The 25710-nt window shown below is 32.4% G+C and overlaps 1 protein-coding gene across 1 annotated transcript; it reads left to right on the forward strand.

Annotated features, from left to right (window-relative positions):
* The first annotated feature begins 1304 nt into the window (after nucleotides 1-1304).
* On the forward strand, nucleotides 1305-25691 carry LOC134707292 (proton-associated sugar transporter A-like). The gene is made up of 5 exons (XM_063566940.1): nucleotides 1305-1323; nucleotides 17597-18753; nucleotides 20199-20654; nucleotides 24286-24461; nucleotides 25440-25691. Exons 2-5 carry the CDS (start codon nucleotides 17598-17600, stop codon nucleotides 25674-25676), a joined length of 2025 nt encoding a protein of 674 aa, XP_063423010.1. The 5' UTR covers nucleotides 1305-1323; nucleotide 17597; the 3' UTR covers nucleotides 25677-25691.
* The last annotated feature ends 19 nt before the right edge of the window (nucleotides 25692-25710 follow it).

Below are 25710 nucleotides of genomic sequence, written 5' to 3' on the forward strand. Positions count from 1 at the left end.
TTGGTTTTTAACGTGTGCTGTATTTTTTGTGTTGAAAATGATTTTCATAATGGTAAGTTATAACACTTTACCGTATCTAAAAGTGTGGCCCAGCCGTATGTTCAGTCAACACAAATACAAGTATGACAAAACTTACGATAGATATATTTTACATTATAAGCTAGTTGATCGTGTAGGTTACTGGGTAGTAGACACCGTGTATGCCTTGTTGCCATTAGCAATGATATAAACTTGCAACGCTAAAATAGTTCCATTTTTCTAAGATGTGTCCAAGGTATATAAAGTTCTTGTTTATCATAACGTCGTCGCAAGTAAGGAACACTACTGGGAAACACACACACAACCACACCTACGCACAATCACAGATATGTAGTCTCAATCACTAAATCTAAATTCCACCACGTGAACGGTATAATTTTGCGAGTATAAATATTCCGTTCAAGCATAATGATTGATAGGCTTAATTAAAGATGTTTTTTCTCTCAATAAAATGGTTATACGGAAATGAATTTTTGGTAAATAACATTTTTCTATTGGTGCTCTTTGTTTTAATACGAGTCGGTCATCGATCTTGAATTTCATTTTTTTCTAGTTTTGTCCGATGCTTACGTATCATTGAAAATAGGTCTAAAAACAACAACCATTGTCGCTTTGACACTTTAATCTTAATTTTACACTTTAGCAATGAAGCCAAATATAACTTCTGTAATATAGAAAATGGATTTCAAAACGCATGTCAAAAAATAGACATTAAGTGTTGCTAAAAAAGATAACATGACGCCTTCGGTACCTCTCATATTAATGCAGTTTGTGGCAAATTTAAATTTCGAAATTAATAAACTGTGAAAGTAATTGACGATCTTAAAGCTTTCTTAAGTAATTGATTTATCCAGACTCTTTTTGTCATAGAAAGAAAGCTGTATTCGCGCTAGGTGTCGATTATAATTACTATATGAGTATGGTAAAAGCTGTATTAGTCAAAATACTGTCACAAATAATCCAAGTTAATTTCATAGTTAATATTAAGTGTACTTCTAATATTTAAACCTACGGAATTTTGCCATTTTATTAATTGTTCTCATTAAAATGAATAGAAATTGACTCTGAAAGAGCCTTAAGCATTATAAAACCTAATTTTATTTTGTTTTGTTTTAATAAGAAATGCAATTGATTTCTTTATGAAACCATTATAAGCATTATCTATTGGAATTCGTCCCCATGGAATGAGCCTCATTTTATTGATTGGATGGAATCTATATTGATGAGCTAGGCTCGAAGTTTGTCATCAGAAAAACGGAGGTGAGGCAACACAGACGTTCACAGGTAAGCACTCATAGTTTGTATTCGTAACTTTGACATAATTGGAGTAGCTATAAATACAGAACATTTCTTATTCAAACCGATCAAGTACTTTTATATAATATAATGTTTCTCATTCGGGAAGAAGAATGATCAAAACTGAAGTAAAACATTTCTAAATATATAAAAATTGAAAATAAGGCTTATTGAAAGGTGAACTTCTTTTGTTTATTTTCCTGCTATTTAATTTTGAGATAATTAGTTGACATGTCAACTTTGATAACTGACAATTAGGCAAAGTTCCTGAATATATAACAGGTCAACTCAAATATCTAACAAGTTAACTTAGATATATGCCATTTCGACTTAAATATCTGACAGGTTGACTTAAATCTTACACATAATTAAGTCAACACATCAGATATTTGAGTGTAGAAGGAACAATTATACCATCTTGGGTCAATGAAATCTAACAAAACTATTCAAATGATGATTTTACTAAAACAAACAGCTGATATAAATTAGAATGAATTCATTGATTTGTCAGAAAGAGGAAAAAACGTTATTTTTAATTTTATAACAGGTGTTCTGCGTGATTCGAGGTTATAAAACTTTTTTTTTCTAATCAAAGTTATAAATTTATTATTTTATTTTGTTCAATACTGGGCTAATTTATCGATAGAAAATAGATGGATAAGAGTTTATATAATGTATTTTGTACAAACAAATTAATAACCTATAGAATAAAGCATTTACTTTATTCCAACAATCAAATCTAACAGTAATCTCTGGAAATAATTATCAAAGGTACCAGAATTATAATTGTATACGCCATTCGCGTGTTTCGTCTACATGAGAATCACCAGTGACGCTCAGATCAAAAAAGTTTTAAAGCCAATATAGTACAAAGTGGAAGAGCAATGAGGACCCAAAATTCCAAATAGTTGTGCCAAATACGGCTAAGGTTATTTATTTTTGGAATAGGAAAATCCTTAGTTTTTTGAAAAATTCAAAGTTTTGTTACATGCAATTTATAAAAATGACAAGATAATTCCTTTGCGACATAGATATATATATATATATATATATATATAATATACTAAATACCTTTCGTTCTATTGTGACACCGTCTAGTTTCACCTTGCATGGTTGCAGTGGGCATCTGCAGCAAAGATCTACATTCACACTAGCTTATTCAACCATATTACTTAATATTTTCAAGTTCTTTATATGAAATCATACATATAACCATTTGGTGTCCCTGATCATTATTATGGTATCCTATTCAAGCAAATGTTCGTTGCTGAAACCGAAAAAAAATAACAAAAATAATTCTGACATTACAAATTCTTGATCTTTGAACTAAGTATCCATTCATTGTGAGTGTAAAAAGACTCAGCTTGTGAGGTTTAAGCTTTTCTGCTATTGTCTGCATGAACTATTAGAATTTTGTCATTTTGTTATTTTCCCAAACACTGTCTATCTTCTGAATTGGTTTATTTAATGCATATGAAAATTCATTGCTTTATTGATTTCAAATACTAGTATAGATCATTATACAAATTCCTACGATACTTTAGTCTATATTCTTTTTCACAACAAGGGGCAAGAAACTTAAACTAAAATCCCCCTTGAGTGTCGTTAAAATAGTGAACATTCGAAAAAGTTGTGCCCGAAACAGTCATTTATTTTTGTTCAATTAATTTAATTCGATTTCATATCAACTACATTCATTGCAAAACAAAATTTGAACATTATTTTGATATATATAATATTGGCGCTAATTAGTTTAAGTGTTGTATTTAAGCTTTTAAAAAATACAAATTAATGCATTAAGCAGCATAATGTTGTTATTTAGGTTCAGCAATGCATTCTGCTTGGCTTATATGACATTGCTTAGGTCGTGTTTTACTGGTTTAAATTATATATCAAGTCTGCTAAATCAGTTCATCATTTGCTCCCACACACTGTCACTGACATAAGCTGTAACACAATGGTTGTCTATAAACTCAAGTTGATAAAAACCTTGGAATTCATTCTCGATAATAGGGATTAATGAGCATAAACGGGAACGCACGGTATTAAATATTTAAGTAGCCGAATGCATGGGACGTTGGAACTGGATTACGGTATAACATATTATTTCCTGTAATATTAATCTCGCATTCGCTTTTATTTTTACTGGAATTAAATATTGATAGCACGGGAATTCGGCAAACTGGAAGTAAGAGAAAGGCATTTAAACGCTGTGTTGCCTTCTTAGATTAAACTCTGTTCCAACTATGCGATGACGTTATGGTTTTGAATAGCTGCATTACATGGAATAGACAAATAAAGGCAACAACAGTATAACGGTTTTCAAAAGCCATAAACTTATTTAGAGAAAACAAATCCGGGTTAAAAACTAAAATTGAGGGAAACAAATCTACCATAACAAGAAAATAAAGGAACAACAGCAACACTAAAGTGCAACAAAAAGAAACGCTATCATACATAGAATCACTGTACGGACTTCAACATTGAGGTAAACCCATATCCCATAGTATTCTATAAAAGGACCTGAATTGAAGATGTAAAACAATTTAAACGAAAAAACGAACGCTCTGATTTATGTACAAGGCGATAAACGAAAAACAAATATAACAAACAACAACAAACAAACGACAACCATTGAAATACTGACTACTGACTTAAACTTGTTTATCTAAGTAAATATGCCATTATCGATGATTTCAGAAAGATATTTATAGTAGATCACCAGTATAGACTCTTTGAGACAGAATTTTCTTATAATTTGCCAAAATGAAAATTTTGATATGCTTTTTTCAAAAATATAATAAAAAAGTATGGGTCACCGTGCTATTTTTCAATCCATGAGTCGTTGAAAATTATCTAAATTTGGTTAGATTGTTCATGAAAAAACACATTTATGTGCATTAAATAGTGTCTATGAGATAGAATTTTGAAAAAAAAACTGTGAGAAGATAGGTTTAGTTTTATTTTAAGAAAATAAAAAGATAAATTGGTGTCACCGAACTTGTTTTCTTGCTACAAGTAAAAATTCCAAAAAATCCCTATTAGACCAGTATATTTTTTTTAAAGAAAAGAGTTATCCCCCCTTACATGACTCATTTGAAAAAAAATGATTCTTAGAACAAACAAAAATGTTATTTGTTAAACTATCATCAATAAAACAATAAATCTTCAAGTTATCTTTATATAAATAGACAGTCTAACCATTAAATTGCAAATCTGTCTCCAAATTTGCAGATTTGGTCAAATAACTAGGCCGCTCTTGTATTTGATTGTACTATCAAAGATGGCGGTATTCCCTCAATGTACACTAAGTCAAATGAAAAAGAGAAGTGACAACATTCCAAGAACACAAAAAACAAAGACATCATCATCAGAAACAAAGACGTCATTGGGAATAGCTATAATTTGGTGGTGTAATTTGATTAAATTGTCTAATCCTTTTTAGTTAAAACAAATTTAAGCTGTCAAAATGTAATAATAGGTAATATTTCGATTATGTTGGTCCCTATGTATTTAGACATCGTATATTTTCTGCCGTTTGTTTCTAAAAATCCTGGTGTACGCATATAGAAGGAGACATTCAGCTAGATCTTACGATATATATATATATATATATATTACCAAAGTGGAAGTTTCAAACGAGAAATAGTATAAATAAAACTGAAACTATAATTAACCACAGACAAACAGACATTAAAGGGATTTTTAGATCACTGTGCACTCTTCAATGATATAAGGTAAGCTATAAAAAATGTCCATGCAATGCACATATCGAGATTGATTTGATACTGTTTCCGACAAATTTAGTTTGAACCTGACATCAATCACGGTTTTTTTTTCGCAGGAGTTTTCATCAGTCTAGTTTTTTAATACTCTAACTGCAGCACAATTTTGTTTGGTATTAAATTATTTGTAACAGGAGTAATTGAATTTACCTTAACGAAATAATCAGGTTAAAAATTTAATTTCCTACAGACTAGACACATTAGCTATCATATTAGCGACATGAGTCTCTTGATTGTAAAATGTGTTTTCTTTCCAAAGAAGTAAGGTATAAAAAGAGAAAAATGTAGTGCATATACTATTTATTTTAAATACTAGAACTTAAAAAAGAATAAGAAAAGAAAGAAAAGAAATAAGTAACATTGTATGATGACCTGTCATTATTTCGACACAGTATGCAAAAGGATTGTATAAACAAGAAAATGTTTCCAACAGAAACCATTCCCCTTTCCCAATCTCACTGGGTTAAAACCTTAATATGTGGTATGTTTGAATAAATTCAACATTACAACAACCATCTGTTCTAAGTTTCAAGTAAATTTGACCAAATATTATTGGTGCTTTGTGTACTATTATTTGTCTGTTCTTCGTCTTTTTATTTTTAGCCAAGGCGTTGTTAGTTTATTTTCGATCTATAAATTTGACTGTCCCTCTTTTATTGGTTAACTACGCTGTACCAAAACTATAATCTAAAATGAAATGGGCGGACAGACGAACGGACGCACATACATGATCATCGTAAATGTATCACCTACTTTAGTAGAAGGGACATTAAAGTAATCATTAAAAACTAAAGATTAGATACAAATATAATTTATAACATTATTCACTACATCATTATCGAAACTTTTTATTTTGTAATTGAATAGTACAATTACACATCGATTATATTACAACATAATGTCAGATTGAATTGAATTTGAACAAATAAGTATGTAAAATATATGATGTGTGAAATTCAGTGCTAACTTAGTGTCAGTCTGTACCATATGGTGAACTTTTCTATAAATATACATGTACGAGTCAATTGGATATTTTTTCTATGATTGTTTACAAATGTTTAGATAAAAGTCATTGAAAGAGCATACTACAACATGGAAGAAAATAGGTAAGGTCAAATAAATAATTTAACTGATAGTTAATATTTGATATTTCATCTTTTATTTTTAAAATATTTCAATAGTACAATCTGAGTTGTGAATGATTTTAGAGAAACGTTTCTAACGAACGAAAGGATCTTACTTCATTGAAGTAGTCAATATAAAAAAGAAGATGTGGTATGATTGCCAATTAGACAACTATCCACAAAAGACCAAAATGACACAGACATTAACACCTATAGGTCACCGTACGGCCTTCAACAATGAGCAAAGCCTATACCGCATAGTCAGCTTTAAAAGGCCCCGATAAGAAAATGTAAAACAATTCAAACGAGAAAAACTAACGGTCTTATTTATGTAAAAAAAATAAGTCCACATAACATCATATACCGTACCACCATCAATGATGCCAGCTTCAAATGTAGCCTTGTTTGAAATTTGAATATCTGCAAAATGTAACTTAACATGGCAAATTCATTATGGCAACTTTGAATGTGTTACAATTTTTTACGTTTCATGAAATACATAACCGAATCAAGCAATACATGTTTGAATTTCAATCGTTTTTCAATGTTTTTCGAAACGATACACATGCTCAAACACCACATGTCAATTTCTTAACTTGAAACAAAAAAATTTGAAAGTAAATTTAACATAAGATCTGACATTAGCAGAAAATCCTGACAATATCTTGTGGTTAAATGAAACAAAAGTTATGTATACTTATCTTTTTCAAATTAAAACACAATTGGAAATAATCAAAACATTTTTTTGAAATTTAAACAAATGGAAGGAAATGGAATGAATGAAACAGGCACAATTGTATTGTTTTAAATACCGTATGGCATATTTGACTTTATGATTTGCTGATCAAATTAAGTATATTGATCTATCTTTACTCAATAAAGGTTCATAGACAAAATGTTTCTTGAATAAGTACATTCCCATTAGCAGGCCTTTATCTGCGACTATAATACTAACTTTATTATAAAAGTAATGACGTATCTATGAAAATTATTTTTGGTGGTGAAACCTCCAAATTGCGTAAACGTATAATTATAAAGATATGACTTAGAGAAAAAATTGTTTCATGCTATTTTCAGATTTCTGATGAAAGTAAACAAATGCAAGAACACTAATGTTTGATTATTTCATATCGGTTGAGAATAAGATTCTCTTATTGGATTAAAAAGGGGTCACATGACATTCATAAATCTTCAGTAATAAATTCCATCGGTCATTAACACAAAAGTACGGACTAGAAAACCGGTCGTTAATGAACGTTTACATGATATGGACCGGTGGGGCTTGGTTTACGTCTGATAATGACCGTTAGGGCGTGGTTTCCGTTTGATAATGACTGTTGGGGCGCGGTTTCTCTGTTAATGACCGGTGGGGCGTGGTTTCTCTGTTTAGAAAGATATACCTTTTATAAAACATGTTCCTGTTTTTAATATTAATTTAAGTTGTTGAATTGTTTGTTACATTTTTTTCGTTAATTGTGAAATTAAAGAGAACTTAATTAAGAATTTATATTCTGAACAGTAATTTGCACTAAAATAAATGGCAGTATTACTACGACTGGTCTTCACTCTTTGCTATAGAAATCGTACAACTACTTTAGGCGTTTTGAATTTATGAGAATTTTCCAAAACATGGTTTCTCAATGAAATAAACATAATAGTTCTTGAAAAACTGGTCATTATCGTGATACATGGACTGCCCGTAGGACAGTGGTATTGACTGCGACAGCGATAATGACCTCGCCTTCGGCTCAGTCATTATCACTATCTTAGTCAATACGACTGTCCTATGGGAAGTCCATATATCACGATAATGACCAGTTTTTCAAGCACTATTATATAATTATTTGTTAGAATAGAGCGCATTAGACCTGCAAAAATGTATATCCAAGGCTCGAGCGATGACCTAGATATGCTCACCTTTTCTGTGCACCCAAGACCACCACGGGTTTTTCCTTTGGAGTGTTCGTTTGGGTATTTTTTTTTCTTTCTATGTTTTGTTTTGTATGCTGTTGGCTATCTTTTAACCCTATGTTTTTGTGTAATGGCATTCTCAGTTTCTTTCCACTTATGAGTTTGAATATCCCTTTGGTATCTTTCGCCTTTTTTTTTAAAAGCATAATTATTTTGTTTTGTCTTTTCAAATTTAGTATAAATAACTTTTATTTCACATCAGCATTCGAATTCAATCCATTTCATTTGTCCGATGCACGGTATTTCGAATGATTTTATTAACCAATTAGGAGAATTGGTACACTTTCAAAGTAATAGTATCGTGTATGTAAATTGGTAATGATTGATATTGAAATCTGTCTCTGCATGAAAAAGTGAAAATACCAAAAATACCGAACTCCGAGGAGTTTAAAACGGAAAGAGCCTCATCAAATGGTAAAATTCAAAGCTCAAACACATCAAACGAATGGATAACAACCGTCATACTCCTGGTTTGGTACAGGCATGTAGAAAAATAGTGGATAACACAATTGTTATTTTAAGAAGAAGATGAAGTTCCTCACAAACTTTTAATGTCATCAAATGAACCCATTAATAAATGACAAAAGACAAAACACATAAGATATGAAGCTTTATTTAGCTGTCATACAACTAAGATGATAAGATAGCTATACAACTAGGATTAATCCACCATTTTTCACACAAGTAAAGGCCTTTACAAAGTCAAGAATAATGACAGTTATCCATTCGTTTTGAATTTCCCTCAGAGTTCGTTGTTTTTGTTATTTTACCTTAATAACCATGTATCCACCTGGGTCGATGCCACTGCTGGTTGAAGTTTCGTTCCTGATGGTATCACCAGCCCAGTAGTCAGCACGTCGGTGTTTTCATAAAGGAGTAGGTCCAGTAAGACCCCTTTTGGCTCCAAAATATAGCAGTTTTTCAAAATTGTTAAAATGTAATTTTTAGTCATTTATTGGATAGAAGAATGGTTGGTTCTGCTACATAAATATGGGCTGTTTTTGACAAAACAATGCACATATATTGGGTACTAGCAACATTAAGTAATGCTAAATTACTGAAATCTTCACAATTCCAGCATGTTAGTTAAATTTTAGACGGTTTCCGGGTAAAACGAAAGTGGCCGCATTCGTGTTCATCCTAAATATTGAAATGGAAGTTGTATTTGATAATAGTACATAACATATATAAAGATTGAGGGTGAACACGGATGCGGCCACTTTCGTTTTGGACAAAAATCATCTGAAAAGTGATTTTTTTTCGCATATTTGGTAGATTTTTCACATTTGAGCTTGAATCGGATCGTTTTTAATTACTAAATAAGTTGAAATCTTTCACATAAAGTAATTGAATCAAATGAAATAGACACTTACGTGTTTGAAAAGTGGTCAAAATCTTTCGTCAGATGAAACTAAAATGTGAGGCCAAAATCGGTCCTTAGCGGACCTACTCCTTTCCTGTTAACAAAACTTTGAATTTTTCGAATAATTAAGGATTTTCATAACCTAGACATAAATGACCTTAGTCGCATTTGCATGGCACATTTAAATTTTGGATACTCAATGCTCTTCAACTTTGTACTTTTTGGCTATATAACTGTTTTGATCGAGCATTACTGATTAGTCTTTTGTAGACAATACGCGCGTATGACGTATCATAAGAGGGACGAAAGATACCAAAGGGACAGTCAAACTCATAAATCTAAAACAAACTGACAACGCTAAAAATGAAAAAGACAAACAGAAAAACAATAGAACACATGACACAACATTATAATCCTTGTACCTTAAATAACCATGTTATAAACATGATTTTTGTTGTACCAATACAAATTCTAGTCGCTCAAACTTAAGATGGGCACTAAAGTATCTTCCATTCAAATATTATATACTTTTTCTTTAAAAAAAAATGTCAACCTATTCTGTGGGAATCGTAGATACGGTCTCTTTAATTGTCACAGGAAGATAAAAACAAAATGAAGAAAAAGAAAGGAGACGGCAATTACTTTGAATAAAATTTCATCTCTGTTCCAATTGCCTCTTCTTGACAGATGAATTATTGTATCAATTAACTATCATTTATCTCTCAACACAAATTTTCTTGGCATTTTGCGCTAAGTTGCTTGATTAGCTCAATAACAAAGCTATCACCTTTCATTCTAAACAATGATATATTGCCGCTCATGTCCTCTGCAAAACTAAGATTAAACCAAATCGTTATTTTGCAATCATTTGTATAAATTAATAGACTTTATAACAAATAGATGACAATGAAAAGGTCAAACAGGTTTGTATTGTTCAATCCAACTGAGAAATGTGTTCGATATTTTCACTCATAGGTTGCAGTTCCTATTAAGTTTAATGCCTATCATCACGAAATGTTTTGCCTGAAGAAAGGTTTGAAGATATTTAAATCCATACTTAATATACAACACTGGAATAATTATAAAACAACAACTATTCCTATAAGCAGATGTTGGAACATAAGTGTTTTAATTACAGAAGACACCAAATAAGGACAATGAACAATTCAGCGTAGAAGTAAAATAAACAACACCGAGAAACGACAAACCGACACACAACATTTTACAAAGCACTACATTGAAAATTAACTGACCAACACAAACCGCACCAAAATTGGGATGAACGCACGTTCCAAGGAGGTGAAAGCACAATGATCATGTCCAAAATTTTGTACTGTGTTGCTCATAGGTTCAGGGAAAAGAGGATGAAGTTATCAAATAATATTAACGACAGTTGGAACATATCACTGAAGATATACTTATTGTCGGAATGCTAATCATAAACTCACAAATGGTACCGTTAATGTTATTTTAGGATAATACTACATTCTTAACAGTTATCTCATGAAGTTCAAGTACTAAGTCGGAAGTCTCAAATGAAAATAGGGACATGTTAGATGACAGAGGAGTCTAGTAAGAAATCATGCATCCTGAAGATGGTCAGATAATTATTTTACAACGCATTACTTATTCTTTCTAAATTAAGTTATTTGTATCTAACTATATATTGTCAATACTTTTTTATAAATCAAAGTTGGACGAATTCTTCAACGTAGAATGAAGGATACTAGTGAAAAGGGTATAGAATAAAACATTTTATTATTATTATGGTACCTTTGATAACTATAATAATATTGCACGAGGTTAGTAGAGCTTTGATTGAATTTGTTGGTCATGTTTTTGAAAAATGTTTGATGTTCACATCTGATTCACACCGCCGCTACGGTATGTTGTTTCGCAGTAACTTTTCAGTGTTTGAATGCTGATAACTTAGATGTTAATATGATTTAGAAAGAGGTTTTTGTGTGGTATTTTCAACCCCAAACATATAATGTTGATTGTAAGGATAAATGTATACGCTTTTAAGGTATTCATTACAGTGAAATGTTAAGGACTAAATAAATTTTGCCAGGACTGAATTTGAAAGTATGTGAAATCATCCAAACGTTTACAATATAAATGCAAATACAGTTATTAGAAGTTTTAAGCCTATCGATTGAAGAAACAAACCAGTTAAAAAATGTCAGAATTTATCAAAGTCACCTTGAAATGATCTGCACTAAAAGGGCAAAATATTTTATGCCGAAGTTGATAATGAAGAAAAGCGACAATATGCAAGGTACCGGTATCAACTAGTTTATGTATACTAAGACCTCAACAAACTTGATGAATGCAGATTTTTCTCATCAATTGAAAATCGACATTTCCCTTAACCAGCGCCTTATAATTAATTGACACGTTGACTTGAAGCATTATATAGCAATAATAGAAAGGACAAAAGTCTCATCAGTTATAGCAAGTGAAATACGATTAGTGACAATCAAAATATCCAACATTAGTCATTTGAAGTGGGTCGGTTCTCAATGAAATGTTATAGTTATATGTGTAATATCGCCAAATAAATTGTTTTTCCTAATGCATAAACAAGTTTTCTTTTATCTACCCTCCTACGAATTTCATCCTGGAAATGTACGAACTAAGATTCTGTAATTCTCTAGAAATCTTGCACATATCCTTTGTTACGACACCCTCTTTGTTGTCTTCATTTACATTTGAATGAAATATTTCCATTATTTTCCTCGTTGCTGATTGTAATTAGAGGATTAGCGTCTATGAATGTCTGAAAAAATCTAATAATGTTTTCGTAATCAAACCATTCATTTTGAATATAAAATCTTTTGATCAACAAAAAATATGCAGAAACACAAAAAAATCACTGCTTAGAAGAAGAAAAGTTGAAAGACACTAAGAAACGGGTAAAATAGTTATTAACGTGTTTGTCACATCATATGCATGATTTTTATGGTGATGTCCTAGGTTAATTTATCATTAAGAACTTCCTTCTTACAACTCACATTTAAATTTCAATAACAAGACTAATATGCATTGTATTCTTTATTTCTCAATTTTTGGTTTTGTCATATGTTTGAAAGGCTACAAATGTACGTACTTTGGAGTAATCCAGAAGGATACTTTGTAGTCATCCAGACAGTCTGGTTTTTTCTTCTGGTACTAGTATATCTATTTCCATTTTCTCACCGGTGTTATCAAATTGTGCTGATTTGTCTATTGTTCCGAAAGTGCTCTGCCCATCTTGCAAGTTTCTGCGACTCCGATAATAATAAATACCTCGCCATTCTTGCTAAAAACTTGTGTGTCCTTGCTGTTACTAATCCCACAAAGTGAGTTATCTTTTATACAGTACTTAGGTCTCCATGTTTGCACGCCTCTTCAATATATTGCAGTTTGTCTTCCCTAGATTTGTTCTTTACTTCTTTATTAAGCTCTTTCTTTTTGTAGCTTTACTTTCAACCTTTCCGATGTTGTCTGATTGCATTTACTTTTTGTAAATCTTCCCATTTTTCATAACATTCCAGGTTTTATCTGAAACCCAACTTTTCCCAGCACTATAGTTCCAAGTCCATCAACAGCTGTATCATTTAACACAGTTTTTTCTCTGTTCCAATGTTCATTTAGATCCGGACCAATGTTCTCGTTGGTTTTCAATGATATTTTGTATTGGTTGGTTTCTCTTGCTGATGTCCCTGTCATTTGGTGAGTTCTATGTAAAATTGTGAATGTCCTTGTGAGGAAATAAAGATCCTCTAATAACTAAACCATTAATTCATGCTTTGCATTCAGATCACCAATTACAAGACATAACTAATGTTCTGGTACTTAAATAACAAGTGATTGTAATTTGTAATGAAAGAGGGACGAAAAGTACCAAAGGAACAGTTATTCTTGTCCTCAATACCAGCTTCGTTGTTATATGCATAGTGTTGAAACACTGACAGTTTTGGATATTTTTAGTATAATCTTGCCATAACAAGCCATTCATCAACTGTATGCCATTCTAAAAGAGCTATTTTTGCTTCATTACTCAATACTAAAGCAACTTTCTCATAGCGTTTGTTGTCTGTTCGGTCAGATTACAGTTTAGTCTCAGATGTGTCAGTTGTAAACGATCTGTTTACCTATCTTATTCGCTAGCAACTAGTAAACAGATGTTTTACCTTCTCAACTCATAAACAATTTTTGCCAATTTTTTTCTGTTACAAACATGGTCCGCACATTTCACTTGACACATTCAATTCGGTCATTTGTACTTCGCATGTTTTCGTTCACGCAATTCATAGTTTCTTTTGTTTTGGTTTCCTGAACCGGCTTCTTTTTACTCTGTCTGGTGATTAGCCGTTCGAGAAACCTACTACCTACATGATGGAGCTTTTGCTGTCTGTGTTTTCCTTCACATAGACGATTGCTAACTATAGATGGCAAATCTCTATCTTCCCGGCTTATCCTTCTGGGTGTACTCCCACAGCTTTTGACATTCCCAAATCTCACCAAAAGGCAATGGTACTATTCATCATTAGTTGGGAAAAGGTTTACCCGCCGATTGACCTACACACTGCATTTCTATGGTCCTTGGTGTTCCGACATCCTCTTGAATAATGCATATCAGGCTAGATCCTAGCTACCATGTTCAATCGCGAGGATGCATTGTAGAAGTCTTAAATAGTGTGGAGGCCATGCACTTGCAGAAAGACTTACACACTCAACCTTCTTTTCACCTGCGAAGCAGGCTAGCACAAGTGATCAAGGACATATAGCTCGAACCCACCAGACAAATATACAATCCAGTGGTACAAACCATTAACACACTTCTTTTAACAAAACTGTTAAGTTGAATTTATTAAGCTGCAATAAATTCCTCAAATAAAATAACCGAATAACTGAAGAGTAGATACATACAATTAGATAGGAAATAAAATAGATAGGAAATATTCTTTATAAAGCACAAAGGTGTCAGTATTCACCTCAGAAACTTACAAAACCTTTGAATAGACTTATTAAGAAGGGATATAATTACGATACTGTTGTCAAGTCATTAAAGATTGCATATTTTGGCGTCAATATTGAGTCACTGATAAGGTCTTTGCGTCGGAACTAAACACATTTATTCTAAAAACAGTTGTTGGCATGACACGGGTTATGTTCTCCTCATATATGTTATGATGGTATGATACTAAACCCCTAACGGGAAGGATTGTGCCTGATGTTCATATGATGAAATCATAATCTTTCAGTCAGTTTAATTGAAATCTGGAGCTGGCATGTCAATTAACTGCTAGTAGTCTGTTGTTATTTATGTATTATTGTCATTTTGTTTATTTTCTTTGGTTACATCTTCTGACATCAGACTCGGACTTCTCTTGAACTGAATTTTAATGTGCGTATTGTTATGCGTTTACTTTTCTACATTGGTTAGAGGTATAGGGGGAGGGTTGAGATCTCACAAACATGTTTAACCCCGCCGCATTTTTGCGCCTGTCCCAAGTCAGGAGCCTCTGGCCTTTGTGAGTCTTGTATTATTTTAATTTTAGTTTCTTGTGTACAATTTGGAAATTAGTATGGCGTTCATTATCACTGAACTAGTATATATTTGTTTAGGGGCCAGCTGAAGGACGCCTCCGGGTGCGGGAATTTCTCGCTACATTGAAGACCTGTTGATGACCTTCTGCTGTTGTTTTTATATTTGGTCGGGTTGTTGTCTCTTTGACACATTCCCCATTTCCATTCTCAATTTTACATTATAAACTTCTGCATAACTAATTTTAAAATTGGGCGCTTATAACTCATTGATGTTGTGCATCGCAATTAAAACCTGATCTTCTTTCACATTCACACCATAATAATTAAAACCAATAATATCAAATTGTTATAGGAAATATAAGTTGATATACTTTGAATTAATCAATTTTATCATTAAAATGATCAGCATGGTGTAAAATCTACTTGAATGTTTTGTTTTCAACGAACAAGCAGAATTGCTTTGTATCCTTCCCTTTTACTATCATGCAAGTCATAGAGCTCTTTTTAAACGTTTTAAACCACAATTATATAATTACTTAAAAAGAGTCGAGTGATGTTTCGCTTCATAAACATATTTTTTTCCATTAGCAAATTTAAATTTAAAGTGAAATTTGTTTTCTATAGATATATAAAATGAACACGAAACCAAACTTTTTAATTTCACATATTATTTATAATCAACATATGAACTCTGAGATCTTTCTTTCTATTTTTAGGATACATGTTTGGAAAAAAAATAATGTTTTTTTTTCATGTTATAAAAAAAGAATACCGAATATGTAAAATATATCATGTTTCAAGTTGTGAATTTTCACTAGTTTATAAAAAGTCAATTATTAACTTAAAAGGGACAAACCAAAAAATGCTCCACCAAAGAGGGACGAAAGCTGCTACCAGAGGCACATTATAACACATAGATCGAAAATAAAGTGACAACGTCGTGACTAAAAAAGAAAAAGACAAGCAGACAAATAAAAGTACACAAGACACAACATTCAAAACTAAAGACTAAGCAACACGAAAACTAGGGGTGAAATGTCAACACACAAAAAGAAGATAACGCGTGAACGACTGAACAACAACAGTGTGATTTCAAGCTTTGTAACAGTATAGCAAATACAAATTATGATGAAATAGACAATTTCTAAACTTTTTAAAATTTGTGAATAATAAATTATTACCATGTCAAAAATTTGATAATTACTTTGTTGTGTAAAAATTTCCTTTGTAAATGTTGTTGTTGGGTTGTTGTATTGATAACGTAAACCGTGCATCTTCTTTTTTATTGCTTTAATTTGATAGTACCAAAACGTCAAGTTAAGACATGAAAACCTTTCAATAACCTAACTCAATCTGCTTTCTATGATTGGTATATGGAATACCACAAGAGTTTCATCATAACAGTCAATTTATCTAATTGAAAGTAATCAGTGGGATTTAATTGGACGTGTTTATTTATGGAGAGTCCTTCAATTTATTTCCAACAATAAAATTGTGTCGCTGATTAGCATACCTACTACACGGAAGAAGATCAGTTCAATTCCGTAGCACTGTTAAACATTGCAAATTGTTTCCGATACGAGGGACTTGAACATCATTTTGTTATTTTCTTATCAGATTAATGTCTAACGTATACGAATTGAAAGTATAAAGCTGTCATTCAAAAATATAGAATAAAAGAATTAACAACTTGTGAATAAACTCCTACCCACCTAATATATTGTTGAACATTATGGGCGATCGATAAATGTCATACAATTGAGATTATTCCTTATAATCCTGAAACTTCATAACCATTTTTGCTGATTCCAAAATTTAGTTCAATAGCAGAAGTTTACAATAGACAACATTTTGCTTTCTCGGAAATAACCGACTGTTAAGATAGTTTGTGTTTACACCAGTATCTTATACATGATTGCGTTATTATACTGCTTATATCGTCTTAGTTTATACCGGTATCTCTTACATGATTGCGTTGATATACTGCTAAGATAGTCTTAGTTTATAACGGTATCTCATACATGATTGCGTTGTTATACTGCTAAGATGGTCTTAGTTTAAACCGGTATCTCACACATGATTGCGTTGTTATACTGCTTAGATAGTCTTATGTTATACCGGTATCTCATGCATCATTGTTTTGTCATACTGCTAAGATAGCCTGAGTATAAACCGGTATCTCACACATGATTGCGTTGTTATACTGCTAAAATAGTCTTATGTTATACCGGTATCTCATCGCATCATTGTTTTGTCATACTGCTAAGATAGTCTGAGTATATACCGGTACCTCATACATAATTGTTTTGTTATACAGCTAAGATAGTGTGAGTATATACCGGTACCTCATACATGATTGTTTTGTTATACAGCTAAGATAGTGTGAGTATATACATGTATCTTATACATGATTGTTATGATATACAGCTAAGATAGTCTGAGTTTATATTAGTATCTTATACATGATTTGTTTGTTATTTCAGTATGTCAATTGGCCTTCTTACGTCATCTATACAAACATTGAAAAGACTGCGTGAAAATGCTGACATCTATATTCAGACTGTTGGCGAAGGAATCGAATCGTTCACAAAGTTTGGAGAAGATTCGTCGTGGATACATAAAAGAAAAAGTCGCATGCAGCTTTTACGACTAAGTGCTGTCGTATGTGGTATAGAACTATGTTACGCGGCAGAAACTGCTTTTGTATCACCAATCTTATTGAAACTTGGTGTACCTGCTTCTTTAATGACATTGATATGGTGTGCTAGCCCATTTCTAGGGTTCTTTCTTGTTCCATTATTCGGATCATTAAGTGATAGGTGCAGATTCCAGTTTGGACGTAGACGACCTTTTATTTTAATATTATCTGTAGGAATTATATTTGGACTTCTGTTAGTTCCAAATGGGGAATATTTTGGATTAAAACTTGGTGACAAAGGTACTGCCTCTATAAAGGATTTCTTGCTGACAAACTGTTCATTGCTTAACAATACACTTGTGCTGAATTCCAGTAAAGAATGTGAAGAAGCATTTGACTTTCAAAATAGAAACAATAATAACACATTTTCTATTGGTGGCGCTAATAAATCTGAACATACCTCTGGATTTTTTCATTTTATAAAAATACCAGAAAACCATGTATATGGAATCGTTTTAACTATTATAGGTGTTGCACTCCTAGATTTCTGCTGTGATGCAGCACAGTCGCCATGTCGTTCATACCTACTTGATGTCTGTGTTCCGGAAGATCACTCCGCGGGACTTACTTCCTTCACGATTATGGCGGGATTTGGTGGTAGTGTTGGTTACATAATGGGTGGGATAAATTGGAATGGGTCTGGGCAATTAGATGGTTTGGAGGCCCATGTTCGTATCGTATTTGCAGTTGTACTAATATTTTTCGTTCTTTGTGTTGCTTTAACAATCACCAGTTTTAAAGAAGTTCCTTTAAGTGATAAAAAAGTCACAGTAGAAAAGTTACAGAAGAAAAGAAAGAGGAAAGGAAAATCAAGGTATCAAAAATTTACCAACGATTCTAGCGATGACGATTCTGAAGACGAGGCTAAAGGAAAAACATTTGATTATAAGCCAACTTACGGAAGCTTTCCAAAGGAAAATGGAAGATTTGCAAAACAAAATGGTATGTATCTTAATGTAATATATGACATTAGAATACCCAAAATGTATACACTTGTTGACTGGTTATGGAGCGAGCGTCATGCAAGTTTCTTGTCCTTGAGATGCCAACTATTGCTAAAGGTGAATTAAACTGTTTACAAGGTACTGTAGTTTGTTTGGACACGAAAAGGATATTTCAGAAAACTTGTTTTTTTTTCTCTCTTCTACTTAAGAGTATTAATTTACAAACGATTCAGTAGTAATCTTGCCATTAAACATATTACTTTCGAAAATATTTTACATACAAAAAATTACACGTCATGGTTTCAAGCTCTTTAAAAATGCGGATTTTTATGGCGGGGCATTGAATGTTACTTTTGATCGTCATTCAGTCTATCTGTCCTTCCATCCGTCAATCTACATCTTATTTCTATTTTTCGAAAAACTAAGGATTTTCTTATCCCAGGCATAGGTTACCTTAGCCGTATTTGGCACAACTTTTTGGAATTTTGAATCCTCAATGCTCTTTGTATTTGTTTGGCTTTATAATTATTTTGATATAAGACTTATGTAGACTTATGTAGACGAAACGCGCGTCTAGCGAACAAAATTATAATCCTGGTACCTTTGATAACTATTTACACTACTGGGTCGATGCCTCTGCTGGTGGACTTTTTGTCCCGGAGGGTATCAACAGCCCCGTAGTCAGCACTTCGGTGTTGACATGAATATCAATTATGTGGTCATTTTTATAAATTTCCTGTTTATAAAACTTTGAATTTTTAGAAAAACTAGAATGTTTTTATCTCAGGCATAGATTACATTTGCCGTATTTGGCACAACTTTTTGGAATTTCGGATCCTCAATGCTCTTTAACTTTGTATTTGTTTGGCTTTATAACTATTTTGATATGAGCGTCACTGGTGAGTCTTATGTCGACGAATCGCGCGTCTGGCGTACTAAATTATAATCCTGGTACCTTTGATACCTATTGACGGCTATTTTGCACATACATGTTTTTCAAATGCATCTTTTTACATTCGTTTAAAAGCTCAATTTAACAACTAATTAATCGAAAACATCTTTGGAAGTATACATGCAACATTAATATCTGTTTTTGCGATATTAAGATGCAGTTCAACTGTACAAAAGTTTTCTAAAACTGACATATCGCCTATTTACGTATACCTTGCCACAACAAACCAATCGATCACATATACTGGTCTATTCATTCGGCGTTTAAAAGGGCATATATTTAAGGACAAAAGTAGGACAAACCTCAATTGGATATTGCTACTGTTATTTGTTGCTGGTGCATGAATTTAACAAGACTCCGTGTTGAAGGCCGTTCATATAAAAAGGAAATGTTTAAGGTTTACACATTGTAACTTGAATGGAGAGTTGTATCACTGACACTCACAACACATCTTCTTATTTCTATTTTTCTATTTTTTTCTTTTTTGCAAGGTAATCACTTACCCTTCGACAAATCTGATCCTGTCAACAAATCGGAACTTCAAGGTCTTCCTAGAATCTTAGAAAATGATGAAGAAATAGAGAAAGGCCAAGTCTTAGAGGCTGAATTTGACCGAATAGACGAAGAAATGAGAAGACAATCTATTTTTATATCAACAGAAGTTAGTTTGAAAACGTATCTGCTGTCAATAGTTCGTATGCCAAAATCTTTGTTAATATTATGCCTAACAAATTTGTTTAGCTGGATGTCATTAGTCTGTTATTCATTGTTTTTCACTGATTTTGTTGGACAAGCTGTCTATGGAGGAGATCCAAAGGCACCAGTTGGAAGCAGGGAACATCAGCTATACGACGAGGGAGTCCGGGTAGGATCATTCGGAATGTCTTTGTACTCACTTGCTTGTGGAATATACTCAATATTTATAGAAAAGCTTGTAGAGATGTTTAGTAAGTAGATAATCTAACCTTTTCACCCAGCAATATAATGTTTCACTATTAGGACATTACCATGAATTTATAAGCCGTTAGTTTTCTCGTTTGAATTGTTTTATATTGTCTTATCGGGGCCTTTTATAGCTAACTATGAGGTATGACCGTTGTTCATTGTTGAAGGACGTACGGGGACCTATAGTTATTAATGTCTGTGTCATTTTGGTCTCTTGTGAACAGTTGTCTCAATTGCAATCATACCACATCTTGTTTTATATACTCTTGAAAATAATCGGCACATGACATGTCAGTAAAATTAAAATAAAGCATTTAAACACATATTATCACCAACTTTCTTTTAAGGAGTGATGTACCTATTTATGTGTTTTCTTTCTACCAAATTTGGTATGGATAGATCATGTGTTGTTCGCTGTTGTACGAAAAAGTTCAAGTAGGAGGCTAGTGTTAATGGTTGGTGTAGTATGCTCAATATATTTGGTAATAAGCATTATCCTGTGTGTATTGTAGAACAGTTATCTTTGAAGTGTTGCTTTCAAAAAATGTAGAACTGCTGGCATTTCCATTTTAACTTCACCTAAGAATATTTTTTCATATATTGGTAAGTTTTTACAGGGCTACATAGTTAAGCACCTCAGTAACAAATGTCCTATGCAGCAAAACCGGTTTCTGGTATTCTTTATTTTAAAGCTTTTGTTATATCAGTATTTCGTAGTTGATTTTTTGGAAAATTAACAACTTTAAATCACTAAATTGTCTAAATCCGAAAGGTCAACATCGTTTGTCTTTTGTTGTGAAGTATTCTGTCGTTGATAGCACATCTGCTAAAATCTTTGTTTTTAAATTATTCACAACTTTTCTGTAGACTTGGTGCGAGTAATAGTAGTTAAACCTACAGTTCTCTTTATTTACCTGTTTACTGCATGTTGACCTCTATCTAATATAAAAAAGAAGATGTGGTATGATTGCCAATGAGACAACTATCCACAAAAGACCAAAATGACACAAACATTAACAATTATAGGTCACCGTACGGCCTTCAACAATGAGCAAAGCCCATACCGCATATAGTCAGCTATAAAAGGCCCCGATAAGACAATGTAAAACAATTCAAGCGAGAAAACTAACGGCCTTATTTATGTAAAAAAATGAACGAACAACAAATATGTAACACATAAAACTGTTTTAGTGTCGTTATGATGGTCTCATTGACATATACCCAACATCTCCATTTATTTATACGCAAAGAAATCAATTATTTTAACTTTAAATAGGAAGTACTACTATATTAAAAAAGGAGAAGTGGTATGAAGAAGTAAAATAACCAAACCCTTGAAAGTGACCATTGAGACGCGACAATGGACACAATTAATTAGCACTAACTAAATAGTCTAAAACTTGACATGTTCGTAGGTTTGTTAGAGGTATACTATACGCATGTGTAACTCTTACACGGGCTTCTTTCAAGTACTGTCAACATAATTGGATGTCTACCTTAAGTTAACCACATGCTTAAAGGAAGCATGGGCGTAATGTCTGAAATGTTCTGAAAACAATTCAAAATCGAGACTCATAACGACCATGTTAATCAAATATTTAATTAAAAAAACATAACTGCATGCAGGCAAAAGTAACGATCAGTAGAAAATGGGTAATTAGGAGTGTGATAAAATGCCATACGTTCACGAACCTGACCTTTATAGCTGTATTTATACATTTAGATTGCACATCTCTAAGTAATAAAGATTGATTCTGTAAATCGCGTTTTCACAAAAGGAAACATAATAACAAAGCTATTAATAGTATTGATTTCTGTTGTGAACAAAAGCGCTTAACAAATAGATTTGAATTTAATATAAAAAAATCAACGACTAGACTAATGTGTTAACAATTAAATTTGTCACGGAAGGAGACTATTGGAATTTAGTAACAATAGTTTTGTTGTGATTCAACACTTTCGTATAGTATTTTCTTTGAGAAACATATTTTCTCCATTGGACATGTGTGGCACTGAAGTTAATTTATAGAATGATCAATCCGATATGACAACTATAGTAATATCTAAAATTTCTACAGATGGAACCTTATCTCATTTTTAGTCCATTTCACCCCCATCATAACAAAAAACTTACCAAACACTTACATACTTATTTAGTCTTAAATGCATGATTTTTTTTATAAGTTGTTAGTGGCTTTGAACTAGCTGTCAGTCACTGCGGGTACTCTCAGATCTGTACTTAGTGTCTTTTTGTTGTTGGGATGTACAAGTACCCGGCCACGTCCACTTATATTTGTGGCACTTTTAACCATCTGATGAGTTAAACATTTTTCAAGTGATTTGTATAGTTTGTTCTTATGTTACATACTGTTACACAACTGTCCCAGGTTAGGGGAAAGGTTGGGATCCCTCTAACATGCATGTTTAACCCCGACTGCTTTCTGTATGTATGTCCTTGTCCATAGTAAGGAGGTTGAATTTTGTTGATGTGCTACATATTTGTGTTTCGTTCATTTTTTGTTTATAAATTAAGCCATTAGTTTTCTCGTTTGAATTGTTTTACATTGTCATTTCAGTGCCTTTTATATCTGACTATGTGGTTTGTGCTTTGCTGATTTTTGAAGGTCGTATGGTGTCCTTTAGTTTACTTTCTATGTAATTTGATATCTTGTGGAGATTTGTCTCATTGGCTACCATACCACATCTTCTTTTCAATATTTATACTAAATCTTGTTTTTGTCCATTACTGTAAAAAAAAAAATATCTTTTTCAGTTTGTTTAATGTTTTCCTACTCGTCTTCAAAACAATACTATATCTTATTATTTTTAATCGTTCTGTGTGGTTGTCTTATATCTAGAATAAGTAAGTCCCCCGCTTACGGTTTATATCCTTAATCTTACATTTATGGGTTTTAGTGAATTTAGAGACGAAAGTTTCCATCAGGATAATCAAACTTATAAGTCGGAATACGAACTGACAATACCATGGCAAGTTGTCTTGACGACAATCATATCACCCTCCTGTTTTTATTTTTATATGTGTTGCAGGGCTTAATTCTTGTTTATGTTGTGTGGGTGCATTTGAATTTGACTTAATCTGATCTTAATCATTAAATTTAACACCGTGTCACCCACCATATACTTTTGTTTTACTTAGAATTATTATATTTCTGCGTTTGCCCTATATATAATAAGAGACAACTATCTATCAGAGACCAACTAACTAAAGGTTATCATACCGCCTTTAATAGTGAAAAATTGACCCGACAAGACAATATTTACATAAAATATACGAGAAGGCAAGACGGCTTGATTCATATGCAAAACAAAAAAGAAGAAAAACTTGTTTGATTTAAAAAAAAAAACACCACTCAAAATAATTTGAAAAGTGTTTGGTTCATCAGATCGATACTAAACACAAACATACCATGCCTAACCAAACACTAAAGACAAAGTACTCGCCATTTGAAAGCTATAGCATATCCAATAAAATTAACAAAAATACCTTTACATACCTTTGCTTGATGGAGAAAGATTATTACTAGCTGCAAGAATGACATATTAGGAAAAATGGTAGTACATGGTTGATATAAAACTTTTGAATTTTATGTTAACTTTCAATTTGTATTTTAGAAGCAAAGAAAGTGTACATTGTGGGTCAACTGGTATATACATTTGGAATGATACTTATGGCTTGTGCAAGGCATCATATAGCCGTTATCGTCCTGTCACCAACTGCTGGGATTATGTATGCTACACTCTTTACGATGCCGTACTTGATATTGGCAAACTATCATACAAAAACACAGGTATTTTAGTACAATTATTTAAAAAATACTTATAACAAAAGACCTTAAATAAGAAAAACAAGAAATGTCTATACATGATACCCTAAAGTGTTGTTCGATTCAAAAGTTGAAAGGACAAAATCAAACACAAAGTTAACGAGCGTTGCATGTAAAAAATCTCCAGAAGTTGTGCCAAATACGGATAAAAACATCTATGCCTAGCGCTAGAACCACCTAAGGATTTTCAATATTTCAAAATTTTATGAACACAAAATTTACCATACGAGCGACTATTTGTGTACTTAGAACTTTTCAAATTTCATTATAGTTTTGATTATACTGAAGCACTTAAAATTTCATTACACGTTGTAGTAGATATCTCAAACCCCAGTAAAATTTTCTGAATTAGAGGTTTCGTTTTCGTAAATTTATATTTGAAATGGTAGCATATTACTTATAAATGTTATATTTTCATACTTGGTAGCAGCAATATTGAAAACAAATTTCGTTCAAAATCGAAAAGCATGGTTCACTGGGTATATGGATCTTTTTTTAAGTGGTGCTACAAAATAGATGCTGAACACGCCATGTGCCCTGCATTGCCAAAGTACCATGGATTCATATTTTTTTTTTCATATCGTAGAAAATCAATCACATATGTGAATACTCGTGGTAAGCGATAAGGGTTATTCTGGACTATGATATAAAAAAGAAGATGTGGTATGATTGCCAATGAGACAACTATCCACTATCCACAAAAGACCAAAATGACACAAACATTAACAATTATAGGTCACCGTACGGCCTTCAACAATGAGCAAAGCCGATACCGCATATAGTATGAGTTCGTTTTCGTTTTTACTTGAATTGAATATGTACAAAGGACTATTTCATCACAGGAGTTATGACTCAAATTGACGTTTTCGTCTCTTCTTGTGTTGCTAGTATATAAAATATCGCTTTATGTGATTAATATAGTACATACAACTTTTATTCCAGTTTAATGAATCAACTGTCAAAGATAAAGAAGGGCAGACAACTATACAAGTACGAGGGCTGGGAACAGACGTCGCTGTCGTCAGTAGTATGGTTTTTCTTGCACAGTTTATCCTTTCTACATTCCTAGGCTCCATCATTGATCTTGTTGATAGTACTGTTACTGTAGTCGTAGCGGCCGCCATTTTGAGTTTTCTTGGTGCAATTAGTGCAACTCAAGTTGTATATTTAGACTTATAGATATGAATAGTAAGTAAGAACACTATGACATTGT

The sequence above is a fragment of the Mytilus trossulus genome, chromosome 2, assembly GCF_036588685.1.
Source record: "Mytilus trossulus isolate FHL-02 chromosome 2, PNRI_Mtr1.1.1.hap1, whole genome shotgun sequence".
NCBI classification, from domain to species: Eukaryota; Metazoa; Mollusca; class Bivalvia; order Mytilida; family Mytilidae; genus Mytilus; species Mytilus trossulus.